The following is a 25567-nucleotide window of genomic DNA, read 5'->3' as shown; positions in this document are numbered from 1 at the left end:
AGTGGATCCCCAAGCCTGTCTCTCTTCCAGCACTGGGTCTGCCCCACTCCAATGGCCCTCAAGTTTCCTCCAGCCTCAGGAACTCTGCAGCCAATTTTTGGGTCAGCAGCCAGTTTGGTGTCCCAGGATACTACTCTTTGTGGGCAACTTTTGGCTGCTGATGTAGAAGGGTTTTCCTGCTCATGGTGGCTGCAGAGAGCTGGTTCAGGAAGCTGACTAGCCGCAAACTGCAGCCTGGACACACCCCGGTTGGTGGTTCCAGGGTCTGGAGGCAAGAAGGAGCCACAAAGTATCTCAGATGTAGGTATACAGATGTCACATTGCCCCAAACCAGGAGCTCTGTGTCTTCTCGCTGCTTTTTGCCCTGAATACAAAGGAGATAGGAGGCACTTGGACCAAACAAAGAATCCTAGTCCAGCCCATGAAAATTTGCCCAGGAAGCTGACATAAAGTCTTCAAGTTAGATTGCTATGCTCTTAGGCTAGTAAAAGCCTAAATGTCCTCTAGGATAACAACTGGCCTATATAAAATCTTACTGGAACTCTATAAGTAAACACTGAAGCTCTGAGATAAAGGAGAAATGCACCATTATGATCACTATCACTATCCCTAGGACTGGAGAGGTGGTCCTGGGGACACTTATCAGGTTCTCTGAGCTTAGCTGGTCAGCTGAGCCCCCCTCTTCAGGAGAGCAGCTTTGCAAGGCTTCTCAGTCAAGCAGCAGAAGTCCCACATCCAATGTGGCCCCGCAGGTTCCTGGCCCCAGTCTATCTTGACCACCCTCAGAATCACCTTCTCCATCCTGGGCTAATGATGCCATTTTACAAATTTAAGACAAACATTTCCTGCCCTGTCCCAAGACATTGGGAGGGATGGTATGAGGACTTTCTATGTGGTTTTTTTTTTGTTTTTTGTTTTTTTGTGTTTTTTTTTGAGACAGAGTCTCATTTTGTTGCCCAAACTGGCCTCAAACTCTGGATCATGTGCTCCTCCCCACTAGGCCTGATTTGGTGGATGCTGGCTCTGGGCAAGACACAAATCTCAACCCCACCCAGGGATGCTTGGAATGTCCTCAACTCAGTCCTCCTTCTCTGGGGAAGCCAGTAGTACATGTCACCATGCTTGGCTTCTAGGCCACTCTTAAACGACTTCCAATACCAAGCTTCTGACAAGGATATTACAGGAAAGGACAGATTGACTATGAACATGGTAGGGAGATGAGTCTGTCTGCCAACTGCCAAATACAAGGTAACTCTGCTATGTGTGATCAGACCGGGCAGAAAAGCTTTTAAAAGCAAAACGAAGCCAGGTATGGCCACAACACTTATAATCTCAGCTTCTCAGGAGTTGAGGCAGGAGGATCAAAAGTTCAAAATCACAACTTAATGGGACCCTGTTTCAAACTAAAATATTTGAAGAGATGCTAGGCAGAAGAGATACTATCCAGCCTTATAGGCAGGACAGTAAGTAGTGTGTATGTAAGTGTCCTCGACTTTCCAGAGTATTCAGGTCACAAGGGCCCCAGACCCTGCCTGCCCACAGGAAAGCGTGGATGTTTGCAGCCTGATGTGGGATGCTGGCCTCAGGCACAGTGGTGACATTATGCCTGCCAGACAGCATGGCAGTGCTGTCATCCCTGAGGGACTGCCAAGGCAGCCACTTGCTGGGCTTGGCCTAGGAGAGGCTAAGGAACCCATGACCCCTCCACCCACGCTCCTACCCAGGGAAGGAGTGATGCTGCCTGACTGGGGGCTGATGCCTGTTTGGGTTTAGCCCATGAAAATCTACCCAGGAAACTGACATAAAGTCTTCCATTTCCTCCTAACCCTGCACAAAGGATGTGTTCTCCCACTTACATGGCTAAAGGCCAATGCCCTCCATGTCCCCCACCTCTTGGTGCTTGTGGGGTGAGGCAGAAGGGAGGAAGGCTTTCATTTTGCCCCATGATGATTCCTCTCTGTTAAGTCCTGGGATACCTTAAAATCAACCCGCATTTGCTCATTCCTGTGCACACACACCCAAGTATGCACATATCTGCACAACCTGTGACCAAATGCACCTTATACCTGCCTGCAGGAGCTCCACTCCACCCAGAAGCCTGCTGTGCTATGTTTCCTACCAGCATCTCCCTCCAAGTAGGACATGAGGCAGAAATGAAGGGCCTACTTCCAGGTGTCAGCTCTCCTAGCCACATGCTCATTTCTGGGTAAGCAGGAAATGTCCCCAAGGATTAAAGAGCATCACAAACCCATACCACAGGAAATTGCATCCTCTTTGGTGGTGGTGGGGCCTTCCGTTGACTAAAAATAGTTGCCTCCCTCCCAACTTCCGCCAGAGGTTGAGAAGTAGTCACGTGGCTGACAGTGTGCTGATGAGATTCCACCCTGCAAAGGGACACTTACATGCAGGATGGAGCCCGGAACTCCTTCAGATACTTGCACTCTCCGTGAATGCAGAAGTCCTTGTACTTTCGAAGACATGGGTCTCTCTTCTTCCCTAACCCCTTGCCTTTCTTCTTTCTTTTCCCATGCTCTTCTTTGCTTGGTGTGGCCAGAGCTTGTGGCTTAGAGGAAAAATCAACTGTAGGAGAAAGGCACCTGTTAATCTTTAGACTCCTCAGGGGAAGATCAATGCAGTGTGGTATTTGGAAGGACTATGCATCCTTTGACCCTACCTAAATGAGGTCAGAATCCTGGGAAGGTGCCTTGGCCCAGCACCCCTAAGAGCTAAAGGAAGAACGGGCAGAACTGTCAGAAGGAACTCTGAAATTAAGGAAGGTTTAAGAACCTCATCCCAGGAGGCTGGGGATATAGCTCAGCAGCATAGCCCCTGCCTGGCAAGCATGAGGTCATGAGTTCAATTCTTGGTATAAAAAAAAAACAAAACCCACAAAAAAAAACCCTCATTCCAACAATGCTACTTCCTCAAGTAACTGCAGCCTGCTGAGTAGGACTACCAACCTCACCCTTGCCCCACTCCTCACACTGACTCCATTCTACTTTGGCCTTCAGTCAGCCTCCTTTCCTGATGCTGTGCGCAGTGACCCACTTGCAGGAAGAGAGTATCACAGATAAAAAGACGGTATTTGGATAAAAAGACGGTATTTTATAGACGGTATTTGGATGTTTTGGGGATGGGAGGACCCTAAAATAAGAATGTCTGTGTCTTCCTGTGCCCTCCTCTGGGGTTCCCATTAGTACTGAGGTTCTCATTGTGTCGGGGAACCACAAGTTCAGGACAGGCCCTGGCTCTAAAATAGGAAGCTGGCTATCCAATTCAAGTAAAATATTTATCCTGCTTTATGTACTCTATAGTTTACCCATTTCCTCAAAGATCCATTTACATTTATCCCCAGATTTCCTGGCTATAGCTCTCTGGGATGAGGGGTACAATATATACATGGGATAGAGAGGGAAGGTAAGGAATTATCCTGAAGGAACTGGACTTATGATGGTGGTCCCCTTCTTTCCAAGCTTTAGAGGCTCAGGGGAAAAACAACCCTATCCAGACATGCAGCTGGGACTGACCATGGACTCTGCCCATTAGTCCTGGGATCTGATGCCAGCCTCTTTCCCAATCTACCAATAAGAAAAGGGTGCCCACTGTCCATAGCTACAGCCTGTGTCTGACAGAGGCTGAGCATAATATATCAGACTGGAGACCTAGAACCGTCACGCTGGAAGTGACTTCAACAAACACCATGGCCTGTCTTTCTGTCTTTCTTTCTTTCTTTCTTTCTTTTTTGGCTTCCATTTTCAAGGTGAAAACTTCGAGACTGGAAAAGGCAGTGACTTGCCTGAGATCATGTAGGACTGAGATTAGGTCTGTGGTCCCTTGTCTAGGCCCAGTCCCCTTGAGAGCCTAGAAGCTGAGGCAGGTAGTCAGAGGAACCCACGGAACAGGACTGCAGGAAAAGCATGGCAGGAGGGCCAAGCCAATCAGAAAAGGGAGGGAGAATTTGGCAGGGCAATAGCCAGGTTCCTGTGAGAGGGAGCAGTGAGTCAGGTCGGCAGAGGTATGAGGAGCAGCCATGTGGGTGGGGAGTGAGTCACAGCCCAGCCCAACCCTGGCCAGCCTAAGAGAAGACAGCCAGGAAAATCTAGGCTTTCCAGGGCATTGGTGATCCCGAAGACCACTGAGAGGATGATGTGTGGGAGCTCAGGCTCAGCTTTGGAGCAGAATCTTACTTTACACAAAGCTAGAGCAGAGCAGGAGGTGGTGCTATAACAGGTGGGTATCTTTCCAACCAAATATAGCCATTCCGGCCCACAGGGCTTAGTGCTGCCCCACCCCTGATAACCACTGCAGGTGGCCAGGGGCAGGGACTCCAGCAGGCCCTGGGTAACTGCCCTATGCTACAAGCACAGCTACAGGCACATATGCTGGTTAGAGGGACCCACATGGTCCTACTCCCTTGAGTCTTCTCAGAAGTTCAAGGAAGTCTCTAGGCTTTGAGTAGCACTCAGACACCCCACATTTCAATAAAACCCTCTAGGGCCCCAGGGCTCCCCATTCATAGCCTTCTCTAGAGGTGCTGGTCTCTTGTAGGGAGTAGGGGTTCCTCACGCTTTCCCCAGCTTAGAGACAGACAGATGGAGGACACTCACACTGCGCATTTGTTCTGCGTCTGGGCATCTCCACATCTGTTCTCTCTATTTTGTACTTAATAGTCATTGGATGTGGGAAGTAGGATTTGCACCCATTTTCACATAGGAATTCTAGGGAAAGCATTCCACCCCTGCTTTATTCCACCACCCAGCTTAGCTCAGAGGACAAGCTACTTGTTTCAGTCTGTTCCAAAGCAGCCACAAGGATAGCCACCTGGCAGGTGAGACCCAAAAACAAAAAAGCACCTACATTTCTAAATCTCCCAGCCCCCTATCAGCCCATCAGCTTTTCCTTAAGGTCTCCCATAAAAATCCCCCAACCCACAGGGGGGCCCAAGAGTATAAATTTCAGACCAGCTTATTCTTCAATCGCCTATCGTGGACTACGCTTGCAGGGACCCTCGCACTCACCTTTGTACAGGTCCAGATCTGATCCTTCCAAGTCCACGACTTCTCGGGCATGGTCACCTCCCGCGGGTCGCAGCTGGCCCGTAGATCCAGCGGGGGTGTCTGGGTTGCTGGTTGCAGCAGCCAGCCCTCTCCGAAACCTCTCCAGGCTCTCACCAGTCACCAACGCCGAGAGCACTGCGTTCCGGGGGTGGGGGGAAGGCCACATCAGACCCCCGACCTAGACCGCGCGCCCCCACGCACCGATGTTGACGTCCGCCCGCGAGCGCGCACTGGCCCCACCAAGTGGCCCGCGCCGGGGCGCTGCGGCGACCTTTCCCACGTCCCCACGCAGCGCCCCCATCCCCCGCCCCCGACCTCCGAGGGCGTCAGCGGCTCTGTTACCTGCAGCGAGAAGAAGCTTCAGCAGCACCGACGGCAGCAGCTTCATGGTCCCGGACCCGCAGGGCACGGCGAGGCAGCGATCGCTCTGGAGGCGGTGGCCCCTGAGCGCGGGTAGGCAGAGCCAGGCGGCGGGGCGCACAGAAGAGTCCTTGGCGCCGTCTGCTGCCAGCTTCTGGGTACGAGCTGGCTGGGACCCGCGCGCAGCTCGCGGCCGCCGGGCGTCTGTCTGCTCGCTGCGGGCTCGCGCGGCCACCCGAGCTGTGCACGTCGGCCAGGTCAACCAGCCCCGAGAGACGCGCGGCTCCGGGATCGACTGAGCGCTCGGGGCAGGAGGCCGGGAATAAGGCTCCGGAGGCGCCGCGGCTCCGCCCCGCCCCGCGCCGCCCCTCCTCCTCCCACCCCGCCCGCCCGGGAAGCTCGCCCGGCTCGAGGCGCCGGCCTCGCGGCTCCCGACTCGCCGGGCGCGGCGGCGAAGGGCGGGAGAACTCGCGGCGCTCACATTTTTTGGGACCAGGCCAGGGCAGCCGCGTTCTGACTGTGGGTAGGACTGCTGGCCGGCAGGTGGCGGAGACCCGGTCCTACCTTTCCCCAGGCGCCTGTCGCCGTGTGACTGCTGAGTCGAGCGCTCTGGTCCGGGCCTGGTTCTTTGGGCCGGACCTGCTCCATACCAGGGTTCCCCACTTGTGTTACCTTCCGAGTTTCATAAGCACATGTTTTTGCCTATCAACACAGCAAACAGGAAGTAATTCGTTGATCGTTTAAAAATTGTGCACAGGAATGCCAGCAGGGCTAGTGTGCTATAACCAGAGAGGAGCGGAGCTGAAGTTGCAGGCACGTAGTGTCAAGCCAGCAAAAGCAAAGGAAGTTAGTATTCTCTCAGACGCTGGAGTGGCTTCCCTCCGTAGTCTACTTAGAATATTTGAACTAAGGATTATAATTCTCAGGCTTCTGAGATGGGAGAGAGAGATTACAAATAAGTCTCATACTTTTTCTTACCTTCTTTCCCAACATTAAAAAAAAAAAAAAAAAGAGGCTTCTCCCATGGGACGCAGCTGGCCAATCTACACTGTTCAATAGGTTGATGTATTTCTCTTCCAACGTGTATATTTTTACAGGGGGCTTCTGGAATCCATATCCTGATCCACAGAGATGATGCTCTTAGTTGGTGTTTCAGCTCCCAGGGACATACTGGAGAGGGAGTTGTTTGACACAGGGCTGGGTTGGCATTCACAGCCCTCAAATGGTGCCAGCTAGAGTACTTGCCTGATTCAGCCGTGTGTAGGGATAAAAACAGGTCTGCTATTTATATACATTCTATCCCGTTTTCTCCCCACCTCCACCTTCGCAGGGGTCAGTCTGGCTCTGCCCTCCACACACGTGGCCCAGCAGGCATAGGCGTCCACAGTGCACCAGAATCACTACAAGCCCTGGGATAGGATACTCGAGCTTATGGAACCTGTTTTCACATCTCTTAAATGAGAGTAATAGTGATAATAATGCCTCTTTTGTAGAGAGATTTTTGAGGATTGAATGAGGGAACACATATAAGGCAGTTAGTACAGTACTGGGTGTATTATAAGCTCACAAATAAATGTGATCTGTTGTTGTTATTGCTGTCCCTAAGCATTCAACCTTGACCATTCTGTCTCCTTAGAGGTCTCTTTCTTTCCCTTCCCCAGCCCTCTGGGCCATGCGGCTGGAGCTCTGTGCCATACTATAGTTGGGTTGGTTTCAGACGGAAGCTCACCTGTCACCTATTTGGCCATTAGCCACCATGGAATTATTCCTTTGGGTAATCAGTATCGGGCCTAGAACCTCAGCGGATGGTCACCGCCCAGGCCACACCTGCATTCTCTCTCAGCAGCTACCTGACCACCTACTTCCCAAAAGCAAAGCCATCTAGGGGTCAGGGTTCTCCTCAGGGGAGGGTGGAGGGAGACACCTCCTGACACATGGCCAAATCACCCGCCTCCCCCAGCCCATGTGCACACCCTGCTCTCCTGCCTCGGCCTGCCTCTCCCTGCCCATGCTCTGTCCTCTGCCTCTTCACCCCCACATCAGCCCTAGCCCCATTCATGGGCAGCTCCAAGTTTTCATCACACCTGGGAGCCTCACCCCAGCTAGGTTTGTGTGTCAGCCAGATTTTACAGGAAGGGCCTGGAAGAAAAAAAAAAGACGAAAGGCTTGAATTATATTTGGGATAGTCACTTCTCTTCTCAGACCTTAGCTATCCTATGATCAAAATAAATCACCACTCCTACTGGGGCAATCTCATTTATTCCAGAATTCCTGAGCACTTCTCACACAATGAGGACATAACAATATACAAAACAGGTAGGGCCAGATGTAATGTCACATGCCTTTAATCCCAACACTTGGGAGGCTGAGGCAGGAGGATTGCCACAAGTTCCAGGCTAGCCTGGACTATATAGTGAGTTCAAGCCCAGCCTCAACTACAGAGCAAGACACTGTTTCAAAACAAAGAAACAAACACAAACAAAAACCACCAAATAACAGCAAAAATAAACTAAACTGTGCTTTTTCAAAGTTTATATTCTATAGTAGGATAACAGGCAACACATCAGGTGAAAACAAGCAAGGAAAACGCACTCTGTAGTGTTGCGTGCTAAAGTGAAAACTCAAATGATGTGCTATAGGATGACGCTTCTTCCTGCCCCAAGTAACACTTTAGGTATGATGACGGAGCAGCTGACATGGAAACCGAGGCCTGAATGAAAAGGAAACACACTTGTGGTCATCCGTGGCAGAAGCCATGAGAGGAGTGCAAACACTGAGGCAGAAACAGAGTTGGAGCACTCAAGGGATAGCAACAAGGCCAGAAAAGGAAGGCTACACAGTGCCACTGGGATAAGGGTAGGGCAGAAAACAGAGGGCATTACCTCAAGGGGGACCTGGATTTTGTTCTCTATCATTGCTGAAAATGAGGTGTCACTAGGAAAGCACAGTTATCAAGATTCTCCCACATCCTCTGCTTCTGCTCCCCAGCTCTTGCCACCTACTCTGGCTGTCAAGAGCCAGGGATACAATCCTAAGAAAGTAGAGTTCAAGTCAGCAACTTTGGTTTCCATGACTATCTGTTGGCCATGTGCAAAGTGAAGGTTGGACACTCCTGGCTGTTAGTCACCAGTGAACCAAAAGAGGGCAACTCCAGAGCAGAACCCTAGCACCCTGTTTTTCTGCCCATGTTGGGCTCCCAGGCCTGTGTAAAGGCAAGCCCCATGGGACTCTGAGTGCTGCTGACTCACTACTAAACTACAAAGACCTGAACTTGGCAAGAGCACTTGCAAAGTAGTGCATATGACCTGCAAGACATGGGTGACAAGAGAGTGGAGAATAGGACTTGGAGAGAAAACAGCCAGGGTCCTGCTCCTCTGTGACTGAGATGTTCACTCTAGTACACTGGTTCCCTAACTGTATCCAAATTACCTAGGAATGTGGTAAAGATAAAGTGGAAGCTGGTTGTGGTGCACACCTATAATCCCAGCACTACTGAGAGACTGAGGCAGGAGGATCACAAGTTCAAGCCCAATCTGGGCAATTTAGTGAAATAGTTAGACCCTGTCTCAAAATAAAAAGAAAAAAAATTTAAGGGCTGAGGATATAGCTCGGTGTGAAGGCCATGGGTTCAATCCCCAGTATAAGAAAGAGAGAGAGAGAGAGAGAGAAAGGGGGTGAGAGAAAGGAAGACCTTAGTCCTCCTAAATAAAAATCTCTTAGGGTGGGGCATTTGTACATTAGGCAGGTAATTCTGATACCAGCCCAGTTCAGAAGCATTGGTCTACATAATTTATCAAGATAGCATGTCAAACATTTGGATGAAATCTGAGCCTCTGAGGAAGAGAAGCTCTGAGGACTCCCAGGTGCTCAGCACTTTACATGCATTACCTTGCTTGAGCCTCACAAAGGCCTAAAACTGTACACTGTATTTCTATCACCACCACCCTTTCAAAGGAGTGAGGGTGAGTGGTAAGTAACAGCCCAGAGTCACACAGCTAGTGACAGCTCAGCTCAGTTTGCATCCCTCTTTTTGACCTGGGCTTTTGCTCTTCAGCTCAACACTGTCTGAGCGAATGGATGAGAAGACGGCGGTGTCCTTTCTGCCGCAGACAATGGCATCAACAGCTTTTTTAAGGTTCTGCCCTTCACCTGTTCTGAGGCGTGTTGAGGAGAGTCTCTGACTCACTAGGAAGTATCCCGGAAGCAGGATTTGGGAAAGAGAGGGCAGCAAGTGAAATGGGTGCTCCTGGGAATCTGGAAGTTGTGGGTTCAAGTTTAGGTTCTGCTGTTTGTTTTTAAGATTTCTAACTTTAAATATTGTACTCAAATTCTTTTTTCTAAAGTTTGCTTAACTGAAAAATGAGGATAATACTAGTAATTATCAATATAGGGCTCTTGCCATAATTAGATCAAGTACATCAATATATATGATACATTGTAGATACTTAATGACAGCTGTTTTATGGACAAATTCATTTCTGTCTCTGTCTCTGTCTTGATTTTTTTTTTCTTTTCTTTTCAAGTGAAAAGAAAATGGTTTCAAGTGGAAACATGAATAAAATGCTGCTATCAGGGGCAGAGAGCAAGTGGTCTTTGCTGAGAGATGGCCATGCTTATCAAAGAGATGATGGATCTACAAGGCCACGCAGAGTTTTGGAAATTCTACCCCAGGACTTCAGTCCTGGTTCAAAGCTCAGAGAAAAGTATTCACCCTGGGGGGAAAGGATTCAGTTGCCTTCTCTTTCCATTCTGATGGGGAGAAGTGAATCCACCAATCTGCTGGGTTGGGCAGGGCCCTAAAGGGGGAGCCTCCACTGGGGTCCTTCTACCACTGGTGCCTATAAATCCAGAGTTACCTAACTGTGGAAGATCAGGCTGGAGGTCATTGTTCCCTGACCTCTCATTCTGAGTCAGTGCATCATGCCATTTGGCTGTGTGTCTGGTTTAGAATTCAGGTCTGCCCTTTAGAGTCCCCTTGTAACTTCTTGTGCTGGCCGGGGATGCCTGGAGGTAAGTGCTTCGTGCACACAAGGGGATGGACAGGTTCTGATGTCTGATTTGGACCAGGGTCCATTTGAATGAGATAAAGAATGAGGTAGAAAGAGGCTTTTTTTTTTTTTTTTAATGGGGGAAGGGAGGTTTCCAAGAATCCTCTTGGAAGATGTCAAATCCCAGAAGATGTCAAAGAAGGCACATTTAAAATGTGCCAAATTCCCTGCCAGTGAATGATAAACATCTCCAGACCCAGACCATCCCCTAATATAGATTGCTCACTGCCAGCAGAAAGGGGACAAATGATTCCTCCGGTATCACACAGCCCATCTCTCTGTCAAGCCCCAGATTCCTCACTAAAAGAATGAAGAGTTAAAACAATGGTGCTATATTTAGGCCCTGGCCAGTGGTGTCCATCATGAATTGTTTTCTGTCATGCTGCTGTCCAGAGGTTTGTTGAGATGATTCTGTGACAACCTGCAGTGCCTGATCCACAAAGGAAGATAACCTTTCTCTCTGTGAGTCAACTTCTCAGCCCATAAGTGGGAAGAATAACAGCCTATGGGGGGGGGGGTTGTGACAGACTCTGAAGGAGATAGCATCTCTAACTCTTAGCAAAATGCAAGGTTCTATATAAATACGTCAATACAGATACTCCTGTTAATTTTTACACTGCTTAACTTTGGAATGCAATCACATCATGCTGTGTACTGGGAATGTGTAAGTTCAATTCCCTTCAGAAATGCAGTCCTAGAGCTGTAATTTACATACTGTTTTATAACTTAGGGTTTGGTTTGTCTGCAAGAGATACTGCCCCCTGGAGGATATTCTGGGAATTCGGGGGGAGAGTTTTTAGTTATCCCTGGGGAGTTCTCAGCCATTTGGGAGAACATAAGAATTGCCATACATTCCATACTTTTTTCCTACACTTTTTAAAAGTGTCCTTCTGGACACACAAACTGTTGTTTTCCTGGTGCCATCTCTAATTTCCACAAACATACAAGAAAAGTTTTTGTGTTGACTTCTCCAGGAAGGAAATTAATGTGAATTTCTCATTTGGTGACATCTTGAGTAGCCACTATCACACGCCTGTATCATATGCCTTATTTATAGCTGTCACATTCTAAGTAAGTTTCTGTGGATGGTAACAGTGGGCCAGAGTAGATATGAGATTTCCAGAGTAGATATGACCATAAACTTACACATTGAAAAAATACTACTTTAAAAATTATTTTTGTTTTTATATCAACTAGGAATTTTTTTTAAAAGATGGAGTCCGGCTATGTTGCCTAAGCTAGTTTCTTTTCTTTCTTTTCTTTTTTTTTTTTTTTTTTTTGGTACCAGGAATAAACTCAGGAACTTGCGCTTGCCAGGCAGGTGCTTATGCCACTGAGCTATATCCCCAGGACCTAAGCTGGTTTCAAACTCCTGGACTCAAATGGTTTTTCCACCTCAGCATCCTGAGAAGCTGGGACTACAGACATACTTAAGCACCTGGGTCCAGGGTATTTTTTTTCCATTACTGGGATCAAACCCAGGACCTTGTGCATGCAAGTTTCTACCGCTGAGCTACATCCTCAGCCCTAGGATATTGATTTTTTATTTTGTTTTGTTTTGCTTTGTTGTTGGTTTTTTTTTTCTGAGACAGGGTCTTGCTGTATAGTTCAGGCTGCACTTGAACTCACTAAGTAGCCCAGGCTGGCCTCGAACTTGCAGCAATCCTCCTGCCTCGGCCTCCCAAGTGCTGAGATTACCGGTGTGCATCACCACTCCTGGTGGGTACTGGTTTTTTAGAGTAAATGTGCACATAGGGTATTATCTTTGAACTTCATTTCAAGATATTAGAGAAATATTAACATAATTTGTTATAAAAAAGGAAACACTGATGTTGAAAGTGTTGAGAAGCACTGACACAGTGATATAGGGAAGTAACAGAACTCCCAACCTGCTAGATGTCAGATACACCAAGTTCATGTTCCCCAAAATCAAAGAATGAATTTGAAGGAACAGCAGATGTTAAGAGTAGGGAAAACTTATTGAGAGACAGCTCCTGAGAGACAAGAGGGGACCTGAAAGTGGGCTGCTGAAAAGCCCACTTCTCAGAGGAAGTTTTATAGAGCAGGATCACGAGATGGGTACAACATGGGTCAAAACTATGATCAACCAATAAGATCACAAGTATAGCCACTTAGGTAATCTTGATCCAGTGGGGAAGCAGGTCATGAGCAAGTGCACATGGAAAGGACAAAGACCTTTTGGCCCAGGTGATACGAATTATAGTACAATCTTCAATTTATTGCTCATCCCTTGGGGAGGCATGCAGGCCTGGTAATTCCACCTTTATCTTGAGGCCTGGCCTTCAACAGATGCACCTCCTGCCATAGTTGCAATGTGTTCTCATCCCCTGCACTGCCTAGAATATTTCTACCTAATTTAACTGTCTATAATATTAGGGTACATTGACATGTCAAGCCCTTTTCTATTCTCTGTAAAAATGCTGTTCTAGATATTAATATATGTGATATCCTATGTGTAAATTGCTCCTATAGTGTGATTTTGCTATCATTGCTATATGATTTAGGTAATTCCTTCATTACATAATAACAAATGTGGAACTCATATGTTCCTTTTTTGCTTACACTGCCAGGAAGCTCACAGTTAAATTTTGATGCTCAGTTGTAGTTATCCCTAGTTTAGCATTGGTGGTTCAGGCTGACCTTGAACTCAGTATGTAGACCAGGTTGGCTTTGAACTCACAGTGATCCTCCTGACTCAGCCTCCAGAGTGCTGGCATTACAGGTGTGTGCCACCATGCCACACTTAGCATTGTTTTGTCTTTTTTTAATTTTAAAGAGAAAAGAACAAAAAGACAAAAACAAAACAACACAATAGATATTGTGAAAGGGAAGAAACTCCTTTTATTTGAGAGAGATGGAAAGTCGTACTATGTAGTCTAGGTATAACCAGCACTGCAAAACAGAACTTTAAAAATTAAGATTTTATTCTTTTATGGATAAGCAACTTCTCCAAACTTCCTCCTACTGAGCACATAGCCAACCCCCCTTCTCTCCTCAACCCAGAAGAAGGGACAGAATATGTAGACACCAGCCCCAGGAGGCCAGAAGCCTGCTTTCTTTTCCACAGAAAAGAGGAGGCTGAGCTGAATGCAGCTGGAAGTGGTAAAGCAACTGCACTATCTCTCTGGTCTCCCCACCCCTCTGTTCTTTGCTATAAAAGACCGTTGCCCACCTGGAAACAGTGAGATGTTGATCTGAGACAAACAGGACCCTCCATCTCCTCAGACCTAGCTTTGAATAAATCCTTTTTCCTTTTTATCCAAATACATGGCTTCCTTTACTTGGTCAGTAGCTAGCACACGAACCTAAGCATATGAGACTAAGGGGCTGCTAACACTGGCTGCTTTGAATTTCTTAAGGTGCAAGCGGGCCTCAAGCTTGTGACTGTCCTGCCCCATCTCCTGAGAAGCGGGTCTCCAGATGTGCTCCGCCACTCCCGCTCTAACCCAACACTGTGGGGACAATTTCTTTTTCCTCCAATTTGATTTCATTATGGAGCATTTTAGTCATTCTTTAAATATTTTTTGCACCTATGTCTTTTATTATAAGCTAGTTTTGAATCTTTTCTGGGAGTAGGGGAGGCATAAATAATAAATGTAGGGGGCTGGGGATTTAGCTCAGTGGCACAGCTCCTGCCTGGCAAGCGTGAGGTCATGAGTTTGATTTCTGGTACCGGAAAAAAAACAAAAAAAAACAAACAAACAAAAAACTGAAATATCAGTTTCTTTCCCAAGACTTTGTGTGTGCATGTGTGTGTGTGTGTCTGTGTGTTGTGTGTGTGTGTTGTGTGTGTAGTGTATGGTGTGTGTGGTGCAAGTGTGGTGCGTGTGTGGTATATGGTGTGTGTGTGTGGTGCGTGTGTGATGCGTGTGTGTGGTGCATGTGTGTGTGGTGTATAGTGTGTGTGGTGTGTGTGGGGTGCATGTATGTGGTGTGTGTGGTGTGTGTGTGGTGTGCGTGGTGTGTGTGCTGCATGTGTGTGTGTGTTCCGTGTGTGTGGTGCATGTGGTATATGGTGTATGTGATGTGTGTGTGGTATGTGTGGTGTGTGTGGTGCATGTGTGTGTGGTGCGTGTGCGGTGCGTGTGGTGTGTATGGGGTGCATGTGGGGTGCGTGTGTGTGGTGTGTGTGGTGTATGGTATGTGTGTGATGTGTGGTATGTGTGTGGTGTGTGTGTGTGGTGTATGGTGTGTGTGGTGTGTGTGTGTGGTGTGTGTGTGAAGGATCTCACTGTGTGGTCCAGGCTGGCCTCAAATTTGCAATGCACCTGCCGCAGCCTCCTGAGTGAGTGCTGGGTCACAGGAATCGCCAGCCTGGCCCTTTCCCCAGGGATGGACGTCCAGGTCAGAGGGCCCAGAACACCTGAGTCAGAGCAGTTTATGGCAGGCCGGGTTGGTTTCCCGACCCCTAGTCTCTTTGATACTTAGTCCTTTTCCTATTCAAAGGCCTTCGCCTTCATGAAGTGTGTGGGCACTGGAAGGATCACAAGCAGGTTCCGGCTGTTAGAGCCCACTCTGACTTGGCTGGATCTTGGTGGCCTGGGGTTAAGATGGGGTTAGGGAAGAGCACCCCAGCTCCAGGGTCAGAGAGGCCCAAAGCTCCAGTGCACAGAATCTCCCTCCACACTCCTCCCATGTTGTCTCTGTCGCACAGAGCAGAGGCACTGAAGCTCCGCCCGAGGCATCAGACTGACTCTTTATTGAGCTCTGAGTAGATGAGACCCCAGCTCTGTTTTAGACACGATACCTCCCTGAGGCTCAGTTTCCTCATTCAGAAGTGGGGATGATACCTAACTCAAGGGCTACTGTGAAGAGTGGTGATGCACACCTGTCATCCTAGGGAGGCTGAGGCAAGAGCATCACCACAAGTTTGAGGCCAGTCTGAGTTCAAGGCCAGCTTGAACTATAGCAAGATCCTTTCTCAAAAAGGGGAGGTGGGTATTGTGAAGAGATAACCTAGGAAGTACTAAAGCAAATAAATGCTCAATTCCTGGCAATTGCCGGCAATGCCAGGCTGTGCTGGACTGGTGGTATGCCCCACCCAGCAGCCTCCCCGGCTAGTAGCTCCTGTGGGCAGGAGAGCTCCAGACTCAGGGGTACAGCTTGCACTCAGTATACGCACAGGGTCCTGGGTTCCATCCCCCCAACCATGAAAAGAAAACACCTCAACACTTCATAAGTTCAGCAACCATGGTAAACTGCTTAACATTACTAAGCTTCGGTCTTCTTTTCAGTAAAGTGGGAATAATGAAATCTACCTCAGATTTTTTTAAGTGAGGAAAATTAATGTGCTGTAGTGTATTGACAACTGGTGGTCAACTTATAACCCCTGGCTGAACTGAGAAAGTGTGGTGCTGGGTGTGGGAGGCCCGCCTGGGGACTGTTGCCAGCAGCAAGAGGCAGAACTGGAGAAGAAGTAAGGCTATTAGGAGCTAAGAGAGGCTGTAAGGAGCTGTTGGTTCTGTTGGAGGAGCTCGTCATGCTTGCTTTCCTGATGAACTTGGCTGTTTTCATCCTCCAAGGAGCTCCAGACCTTGTTGGCACTCAGAATAGCTTCAGTTCACTTTGGGGGCACTCTGGTCCTCACCTTGAGCATCACTTCCTGGCTCCGGAGAAGAAGATGGTGCACTGCCGGTCTCTTGAAGAAGGTTGCTGCATTGGCTTTGCTGATGGGAACTCAGCTGTCTTCACCATTGGAGGACCTCGGGACCTCACTGTTGCTGAGGATGGCTGTGGTACTTTTCGGGGAGCTCTGGTTCTTTGCGCATCACTTCCTGGCTCCAGTGCAGTTCCCTCAGCCTGCTAGCACAGATCCTTCATCCTGTTGGCACAGACTTCCTAGATTCCGCCACTGACCTTTGGGCCTTCCCAGCACGGATCAGTGAAACAGGCCTACATGAGATATTGTTATGCGCTCTGGGCCTACAGCTGTATTCATGGGAGGCACTGTTACGGGCTCTAGGTCTTCAACTGGACTCATGTAGGACATTATTGCGGGATCCAGGCCCTCACCTGGTCTATAGTGTGTGGACAGATTTCCTGCACTCTTCTGTACATCATTCTTTGGGTGACTACTATAAATAACTTTATGAAGTATGTGTTCTGTATTATATTGTTCCCCCTTGCAAAATATCCCCCAAACCATAACATGTGCTTATTCTTTAGGAAGGCCATTATGTAAAACTTTCTTATTTTTACTTTTATGAGCATTTTCTGCTGTTTTTCAGTAACAAATATACTTTATTTGTGCAACTTAGGTCACTTCTCAAAACATGTTTTTTATTTAAAAACAGTTTAAAATTTATTGAGTGCTTACTACATGTTAGGCATTGCTCTGAATATATAGTTTGCATATCTGTATCTATAGCTACATCTATCTATCTATCTATCTATCTATCTGTAATTCCAGCACTGGGGAGGCTGAGGCAAGAGAATCACTGTGCATAGTGACTTTAAGGCCAGCCTGCACTCAGTATATGCAGTGAGACCCTGTCTCGAAAAAAAAACAAGGCTGGGCATAGTAGTGCACGGCTATAATCCCAGCACCCAGGAAGCTAAGGCAGGAGGATTACCACAAGTTCAAGGCCAGTATGAACTACATTAAAAAAATCAAAATAAATCAATACAGCCTACAAAGTAAGGATTTATTATCATTATTATTATTATTATTATTATTATTATTATTAGACAGGGTTTTACTATGCAATTCAAGCTGGCCTTGAATTCACTTTCAGGCTGGTCTCAAATTCACAGAGATCCTCCTGCCTCGGCCTCCCAAGTGCTAGGATTACAAGTGTGTGCCACAATGCCCAGTACAGAAGTTGTTTATTGTTATTATTATAATTTTATTTTTAAAGAAAAAAACAGAATTTCAAAACAAGATAATAGGAGGATAACAATGCTTAATACACTGCATATTGTTATCTTTAAATTAGTTACTCACAGTACAAGAAGTTGGCATTTAATTGTCCAAACAATATTAGCACAAACTTCTTTTCAATGAACTAAGAGAAATTAGTAGTATAACTATCTTAACTATCATATATATATGATAGTTTTATATATATATATATATATATATATATATATAAAATTATTTTGCTTTTCCCTCCCTTCTTTTCTCCATTCCCCCATCCCAGTTGCTCTTTCCTTTTGAAGTTTCTTCCCATTTTACAATATTGGGCCGACGATATAGCTCAGTGGCACAAGTGCCTCCCTGGCAAGTGTAAGGTCCTCAGTTCAATTCCCAGTACCAAAAAACCAAAAAATAAAAAACACTCTACAATATCTGTTGTACAGTTTGGATCTTATTTACTTTTTCAGCTTCTCACACTAGGGAGACAATACAATGTTCATACATGTGCATCTGGTTTATTTCACTTATGAGTATGGTCTCGAGTTGCATCCATTTACCTATAAAAGTCTCTAGTTTATCTTTCTTTATGGCTGTGTAGTACTCCATTGTAGAAAAAGACCACATCTTTTTTATCCATTCCTCAGTCAATGGGCATTTGTGTTGTTTCCAAGATCTAGCTATTATAAATTGTGCTGCTATAAACATGGGTGCATATATATCACTGTGGTACAATGTTTTTAATTCTTCTGGGAAGATACCCAGAAGGGGAATAGCTGTATTGAATGGGACCTCCAATCCTAGTTTTTTGAGGAATGTCCACACTAATTTCCACAGTGGCTGCACCAGGCTACACTCCCACCAAGAGTAGAGAAGAGTTACTTTTACCCCACAGCCCCTCCAGCATTTGTTATTAGTTGATTTCTCAATGATAACCATTCTTTCCAAGGGGAGATGAAATCTTGGTGTTGTTTTAATTTGCATCTTCAAAAGACCAGTGATGTTGAACATTTTTTCATATATTTATTTTCTGTTTGTATTTCTGTACCTGAGAATGTATTCATCTCAGATGCACATTTTTGGATTGGGTCTTTACATCTGGGAGGTCTGATTTTTTTTTTAGTTCTTTATATGTTCTCGATAGTAATCTTTTGTCTGAGAAACAGCTGGCAAACATTTTTTCCCACACTGTGGGTTCTCTCTTCACTCTGTTGGTGGTGGCTTATGCTGTGCAAAAGCTTTTTAATAAGATGAGATCCCAATTGTTGATTCTTTGTGATAGTTCCTCTGCGATCTGGGTTTTATTCATAAAGTCTGCCTACACCAATGTCTTCAAGAGTTTTACCCATTTTATCTTCCAGAATATTTAATGTTTCTGTTTTAATGTTTAAATCTTTGATCCATTTCAAATTTAGGTTAGTGGATGGTGAAATATATGGGTCCAATTTTAATCTTTGGCATGTGCAAAGTCAGTTTTTCTAGCACCATTTATTAAAGAGGCTATCTCTCTTCCAATGAATGTGTTTGGCCCCTTTGTCAAAGATAAAGTGGCTGAGTATATCTTGAGTTGTTTCTGGATCTTCTAATCTGTTCCCTTGATCTTTGGGGTTGGTTTTTTGCCAGTAACATGCTGTTTTTATCACAGTAGCTTTCTAGTATAATTTCAAGTCAGGGATTGTGATGCTCCCTGCCTTGCCTTTTTTACCCATAACTGCCTTTGCTATTCTAGGTCTCTTCTGGTTCCAAGTGAATTTTAGGATTGTTTTCTCTAATTCTGTGATATATGCTATTGGAATTTTGATTGGAATTGCATTAAATCTGTACAATAGTTTTGGAAACTTGGCCTTTTTCACTATATTGGTTCTTCCTACCTAAGAGCAACAGATATCTTTCCATTTTCTGATATCTTCTTCAATCTCCTTTTTCAGAGTACTGTAGTTTTCAATGTAGAGGTTTTTTACATCCTTTGTTAGATTTATTCCTAAGTGTTCCATTTTTTTGGATGCTTTTTTTTGTTGTTTTGTTTTTTGGTACCAGGAATCAAACTCGGGATTGAATGCTATTGTGAAAGGTGTTGTTTCCCTAATTTCTCTCTCAGTGAGTTTGTTATTCATGTACAGGAATGCTATTGATTTTTGACTGTTGACTTTGTATCTAGCCATGCTACTGAATTTGTTTATTAAATCTAGCCATTTTTTAGTGGAGTTTTTGGGGTCTTCTATGTACAGTATCGTCATCTGCAAATAATGATAATTTAACTTTTTACTTTCCTATCCTTAAGACTTTCATTTCTTTCTCTTGTCTAATTGCTCTGGTTAAAGTTTCCAAGACTATGTTGAATGAGTGTGGAGACAGTAGACATCCTTGTCTTGTTCTTGACTTTAGAGAGAAAGCTTTCAGTATTTATCCATTTATTATGATGTTGGCTGTTGGTTTGTCATAGATGGCTCTTATCAGATTGAGAGGAAGACCATCTATTCCAATTTCCTGTAGGGTTTTTGTCATGAATGGGTGCTGGATTTTGTCAAAAGCTTTTTCTGCATCTAATGACATGATCATATGATTTTTGTTCTTGGCTCTATTAATATGGTATATTACATTTATTGATTTATATGTGTTGAACCATACCTGCATCTGTGGGATGAATCCCACTTGGTCATGGTGTATAATGTTCTTGATGATTTGGTGCATTCTGTTTGCCAGTATCTTATTGAGGATTTGTGCACTCTGTTCATTAGGAAGATTGGCCCATAATTCTCTTTGTTAGTTGGGTTCTTCTCTGGTTTTGGTATCAGGGCAATGCTTGCTTCCAGGAATGAATTTGGGAGTATTGCTGCCCTGTCAATTTCATTAAAGAGTTTGAGAAGTAGTGGTGTTGTCTTCTCTAAATTTCTTGTAGAATTCAGCAGTGAATCCATCAGGGCCTGGGCTTTTCTTTGTTGGTAGGTTTTTAACTACATCTTCAATTTCATTGATTGATATTGGTTTATTTAGGATTTTTATATCTTCTTGATTCAGCTTTAGTAATTCATATGTATCTAGGAATACATCCATTTCTTCTGTATTTCCCATTTTATTAGGATATAAGTTTTCAAAATAGGTATAGACGATCTTCCGGATTTCTGCAGGGTCCATTGTAATTTCACCCTTTTCATTCCTTTTTTTTTTTTTTTTTTCTGGTACCAGGAATCGAACTCACGACCTCATGCTTGCCACGCAGGTGCTGTGCCGCTGAGCTAAATCCTCAGCACTCCCCTTTTCATTCCTAAATGCATGGATTTGAGTCTTTTCTTTCCTTTTTTGGATAAGTTTGGATAAGGGTTTGTCGACTTGATTCAGTCTTTCAAGGAACCAACTCTTCAATTTATTGATTCTTTGTTTTTTTTTTTTTTTTTTTTTTAGTCTCCAATGCATTAATTTCTGCTCTGATCTTTATAATTTCCTCCCTTGTATAAGCTTTTGGCTTAGCCTGCTCTTCTTTTCCTAGAAGTCTGAGGTTCACCATTATGTTATTTGTGCTTGTTGTATTTTCCTGATATGGGTATTCACTGCTATAAATTTCCCTTGTAGGACTGCTTTCATTGTGTCCCATAAGTTCTGGTATGTTGCACTGTCATTATAATTTAATTATAGAAACTGTCTAATTTCTTCTTTAATTTCATCTGTGACCCATTGGTTGTTCAGGAGGGTGCTATTTAATTTCCATTTGTCTATGAAGTTCTTGTGGTTTCTTTTGCCATTGATTTCCAATTTTATTGCATTATGGCCTGATAATATGCATGGATAATTTAAATTCCTTTGCATTTCCTTAAGTGTGTTCTATGAGCTATTATGTGGTCTATTTTGGAGAATGTTCTGTGTGCAGCTGAGAAGAATGTGTATTCTGATGTTGTGGGGTGGAACACTCTGTAGACATCTACTAAGTCCATTTATTCAAAAGTTTGGTTCAGTTCTAATATTTCATTGTTGATTTTTTATCTAGTTGATGTGTCTTCTCATGACAGTGGGGTATTGATCCACTGATACAATTGTATTACTGCTTATTTAATTTTTCATGCCCATTAATATTTGTTTTATATAGTTGGGTGTACTGGTATTTGTTGCATATATATTTATGATTGTTATCTCTTGATTTGGGATTATCCTAAGGATGTAGTGACCTTCTTTGTCTCTCTTAATCAGTCTTGGCTTGAAATTCACTTTGTGTACAAATAGGATAGCTACCCCTGCTTTTTTCTGGGCTGCTGTCACATAAAGTATTATTTTCCATCCTTTCACTTTCAGTCTATGAATTTCTTTTTTAATTCAGTGTGTTTCTTGTATGTAGCATATTGTTGGATCTTGCTTCTTGATCCATTCTGCCAGTTTGTGCCCTTTGATTGGTGAATTGAGACCATTAACACTGATGGTTATAATTGATATGTACTGACTTATCCTTGTTATATTTTTTTGTTGGCTCCCCCTCTTTTTTCCCTCCCTCTGTTAACTGTTTATATTATTAAAATAATATTTTAAATTTTGCAGTGATAGGGATCAAACCCAGGCCTTGTACATGATGCTTCAACTCATGGGTCCTTTTATTATTCACTTCCTTTTGCTTATAAGAAAATTTAAGCTGGGTGCAGTGCAGCATGCCTTTAGACCCAGAAATCAGGAGGATGAAGCAGATCCTTGTCACCTGGGACTCATTTCAAATATGACCTACCCAAAGAGTCCTTTCTTTTCCATCCTATTCTAAGTTTCCCTTAGAAGAGAAAATTTGAGGCCAACCTGGGCTACATAGTGAGTTGAAGGCCAGCCTGGACTATATAGCAAGACCTTCTGTCAAATGAAAATAAAGGCCAAAAACGAACCAAATAAGCAAACAAAAAACAAAACTCTGGTTGTATAAGGATAAATCTTTTCTTCTGCTTGCTCAAAAGTGACACCAGGAGTCATACTCAGCTACCCTGTCAGTAGGGCCACTCTTTCCCAACTCTGTGCCCTGCATGAAAGTAGACTTTGAGCCCTGGAAATGATCTACTCCACTGCCTTTGTGTTTGTGTAGGAAAACTACAGAGGAAAGCTCAGAGAATAGGGCTTTGCTCATGGGTACTCAACAAGTCTGTCACCAAGCCAGGATAGGATCCCAGTCTTTGAAATCCAGTGTCCACAACCGGGGCTCCTCGCCTACTTAGCAGGCACTATCTGGGAGAGCTCTGGTGCCCATGGGCAGACCTGGGTTCAACTCACATCCCTCATCAGCCTGCCCAGTTCAGAGCACCCAGGCCCTGAGGTGGAAGTGAGGCCTGGAGAAAGTGGAGCCACCATGGCCCTGCTACAGTCGCCTTCAGAATCAGAGTAACTGGGGACACCGAGAGGGTAAAGAAAGACCCTCTGAATCCTGGCAAGATTTGGAGTAGAAAGGAAGGGTGTGTGTGTGTATTCATGTCAGGGCTTTGCTCCCATCCCCTTTTGGCTCTTCTGAGTCACTTGCTGATAAGGTTAGGACACATTCTTGAAGGGAATGGTCACAGGAGTTCCCTGGGCTTTTCCAGCCCCAGGCCAGTTTCTATTCCTCTTGGGACTGAACCAGTTCCTGCTTCACAGTCAGTACCCCTTCCTAGCTGGTAATACAGTCACCTTCACCTCTAACTGTTGCCCTGGGACATGCTTGGACCAGACCTGAGGTTAGAGGAGAGGACCACCTACCTCCCTCACATTTTCTCTGGGTATGGGTCCCTGGTATCCAGTAAGGGCCTGACCTTCCAATGAACCAACTGTCCCTGCCTTCCCCATCCCATTGCACTTCCCTCCTCCACCTTTCCAGGCCAGTCTTGGATGGGCCAGGCAAGGCGAGAAAGATCAAAGATCCCTCCCTGTCACCTATCTCCGCGCCCTAACCTAGGAACAAACAATCGCTTGGCCTAAGGGAGCAGCTCTAGCAATCTGAGCCGTGGGGAGCAGCGCCCTCGTGTGGCCCTCAGGAGAAGCGCTTCTTGCTCAACCCCTTCCTATGTGCTCATCGAACAAGTATTTATTGAGAGCCACTACCGGTTGTGTGCCAGGCTGCTCTAGGAGCAGCAGCCACAGCAGATAAGATGCTTTGTCTGTGGACTGTGTGTATGTCAGTTTTGTGTATGTGGAGAGGCAGGCAATAAATGATAAACAAATAAATAAGTCAGTTACTAGCAGTGATAACTGCTAGGAAGAGAATCCAGTGAAACATGTAATACTGAGTGGGCCCAGAGGGAAATTCAGCACAGGATGGAAAAGGCAGGATTCTTTGCGTATGTCATATATGAAATGAGACCCAGGCAACAAGGACCCAGGATGTGTGGGGGAAAAGCTTTCCTCAGAGAGCACAGCTACTGCAAAACCCTCTCGGGCAGGAACAGGCTTTGAATAACAGAAGCTGGTGTGGCTAGAAAGGGGGCACATGGTACATGGTCAGCAAGCTCGGCTGAGCTCAGACCATGGATCTGATGTCCAAGAAATCAACTTGATTATTCTTCTGGGAGTAGAGAAGTATTTGGTGGGTTGTTGTTTTTTAAACAGGGTCTCATTATTACACAGTTCAGGCTGGTCTTGAACTCACAGCTAGCTTCTGCCTCAGCCTCCTCAGTGCTGGGATTACAAAGTGCACCACTAATCCTAATGGTAGCTAGGATCAGGGCAGTAGTGTTGGAGGTAGGGAGATGTGGTTGGTTCTGGTAGAGTCAAGAAAGTTTGATAAAGGACCATATTCTCTTGTTCATTTGGCTCTAAGCACTCCTTCACATGCACACCCAAACTGTTTCCTTTATCCTCAGTCAGGGGCTGAATTAAATGGGTAGATCCCAGGAGCACAGCTACATTGAGGGTTTTTCAGATGTTACAGGACAAAAAAATTTAAGACATGGCCATTGTGGCCAGGCATGGTGGTTGCCTTGGTTACTTTTCTCTCATTGCTGGGACAAAATACCTGACGTCCCAAATTAAGGAAGGAAAGGTTTATTTTGCTTACAGTTTGTGGTGGAGGTTTCAGTCCATACTTGGCAGGTTACAAGGCAGAGTGGCACATGGCAGAGGACTACAGCTCATCGCGACAGAACAGCAAAGCAACAAGCACACACACAAGGAAGGAAATGGCCAGAAGCACCCTCTCTCTCTCCCTTAAATATGCAAACTATCCACCCCAGGGTGGGTGTAGCTCTCACACCCATAATCAATCAAACTCTAAAAGCCTGCCCCATGGCCACATGAGGCTTTGGGGGGACACCCAGACACAAACCATAACATTCCACCCCTGGCCCCCCAAAGACTCATGCCCATGCCTTTATACAAACAGCATTTAGTCCATCTGCAAGAGTTGCCAAAGTCCTAACAGTTTCAGCATTGCTGACGAGTCCAAGTCCCAAGTCTCCTCCAACATGTAAGGCAAACTCTTAGCTGTGAGCCCCTGTACAAATGAAAAGTTAAACACTTCCAACATTCAATGGCACAAAATAAGCAGTACCATTCCAAAAGGTACAAACAGGGGGACACAGAGCATTGGGACCAAAGCAAGTCCAAAATCCAGTTATGTCCTGTAGTTCCATGTCCAGCATCTGAAGCAATCTGTGGCACACTGTGAGCTCCAAAGGACTTGCATGAGTCCACCCCTGTGGCACTTCTGGTGGTTACAGCTTCCATGGCTTCTCTCTTAGGCCTGCTTTGCTCCCTCCTTGCAGCTTTCCTTAGATAATCCACAGTCCTGGCTTTTCTAAACTTCTGAGGTCTCCAGGGCACCTTTTGCTTCACACTCACAGCTTCACACATTACCCTCTCAGGGGCACACTGCCTGGCCTCCCAGGCCTTCTGAAATCTGGGTGGAAGCCTCTTTAACCTCAGAACTCTTGCATTCTCCATGCACTTAGAGCCAGGGCCACGTGGATGATGTCAAGGTCTGCTGCCACCTGGAGCAGTAGCCAAGTTTTCCTCTCTCTTGGCCACAGGGGTCGAGTGCCTGGATCACTGGGCACTCTGAATCCAATGCTGAGGAGCAGATTTTCTATGCTGCTGCCATTCTGGAACCTGGTGCGGTGGCCGCCGCCATTCTGGAACATGGCGCTCAGCAGCTTTCTTCTCAAGGCAAGGTCTTTCACCTTTGCAGTTTTGAGGCTGCAAAGGGTGGAGACTTGCTACTTGTGATGCCCTCAGGCCATCTTTTTTATTCTCCTCTTCCTTCTCAGCAATAGAGATCTCCTCAGCCTTATCTTTGCAGTCCA

At 45.6% G+C, this 25567-nt stretch overlaps 1 protein-coding gene across 2 annotated transcripts in view; it reads right to left on the bottom strand.

Moving 5' to 3' along the window:
• Hbegf (heparin-binding EGF-like growth factor) overlaps positions 1 to 25567 on the bottom strand; it is a 61481-nt gene that overhangs the window by 6126 nt on the left and 29788 nt on the right. For both annotated transcript variants that reach the window (XM_005382031.2, XM_005382030.2), the window contains exons 2-5: positions 5982 to 6119; positions 5400 to 5712; positions 5019 to 5192; positions 2403 to 2580 (exon numbers count right to left, since the gene is read on the bottom strand). In XM_005382031.2, the coding sequence (XP_005382088.1) occupies positions 2403 to 2580; positions 5019 to 5192; positions 5400 to 5712; positions 5982 to 6065 (749 nt within the window). In that variant the 5' untranslated portion in view covers positions 6066 to 6119. The remainder of the gene's footprint in view (positions 1 to 2402; positions 2581 to 5018; positions 5193 to 5399; positions 5713 to 5981; positions 6120 to 25567) is intronic.

This window comes from Chinchilla lanigera, unplaced genomic scaffold (genome assembly GCF_000276665.1).
Source record: "Chinchilla lanigera isolate Chin_1 unplaced genomic scaffold, ChiLan1.0 scaffold00017, whole genome shotgun sequence".
Lineage (NCBI taxonomy): Eukaryota > Metazoa > Chordata > Mammalia > Rodentia > Chinchillidae > Chinchilla > Chinchilla lanigera.
This window is presented reverse-complemented; position numbering and strand designations above follow the sequence as displayed.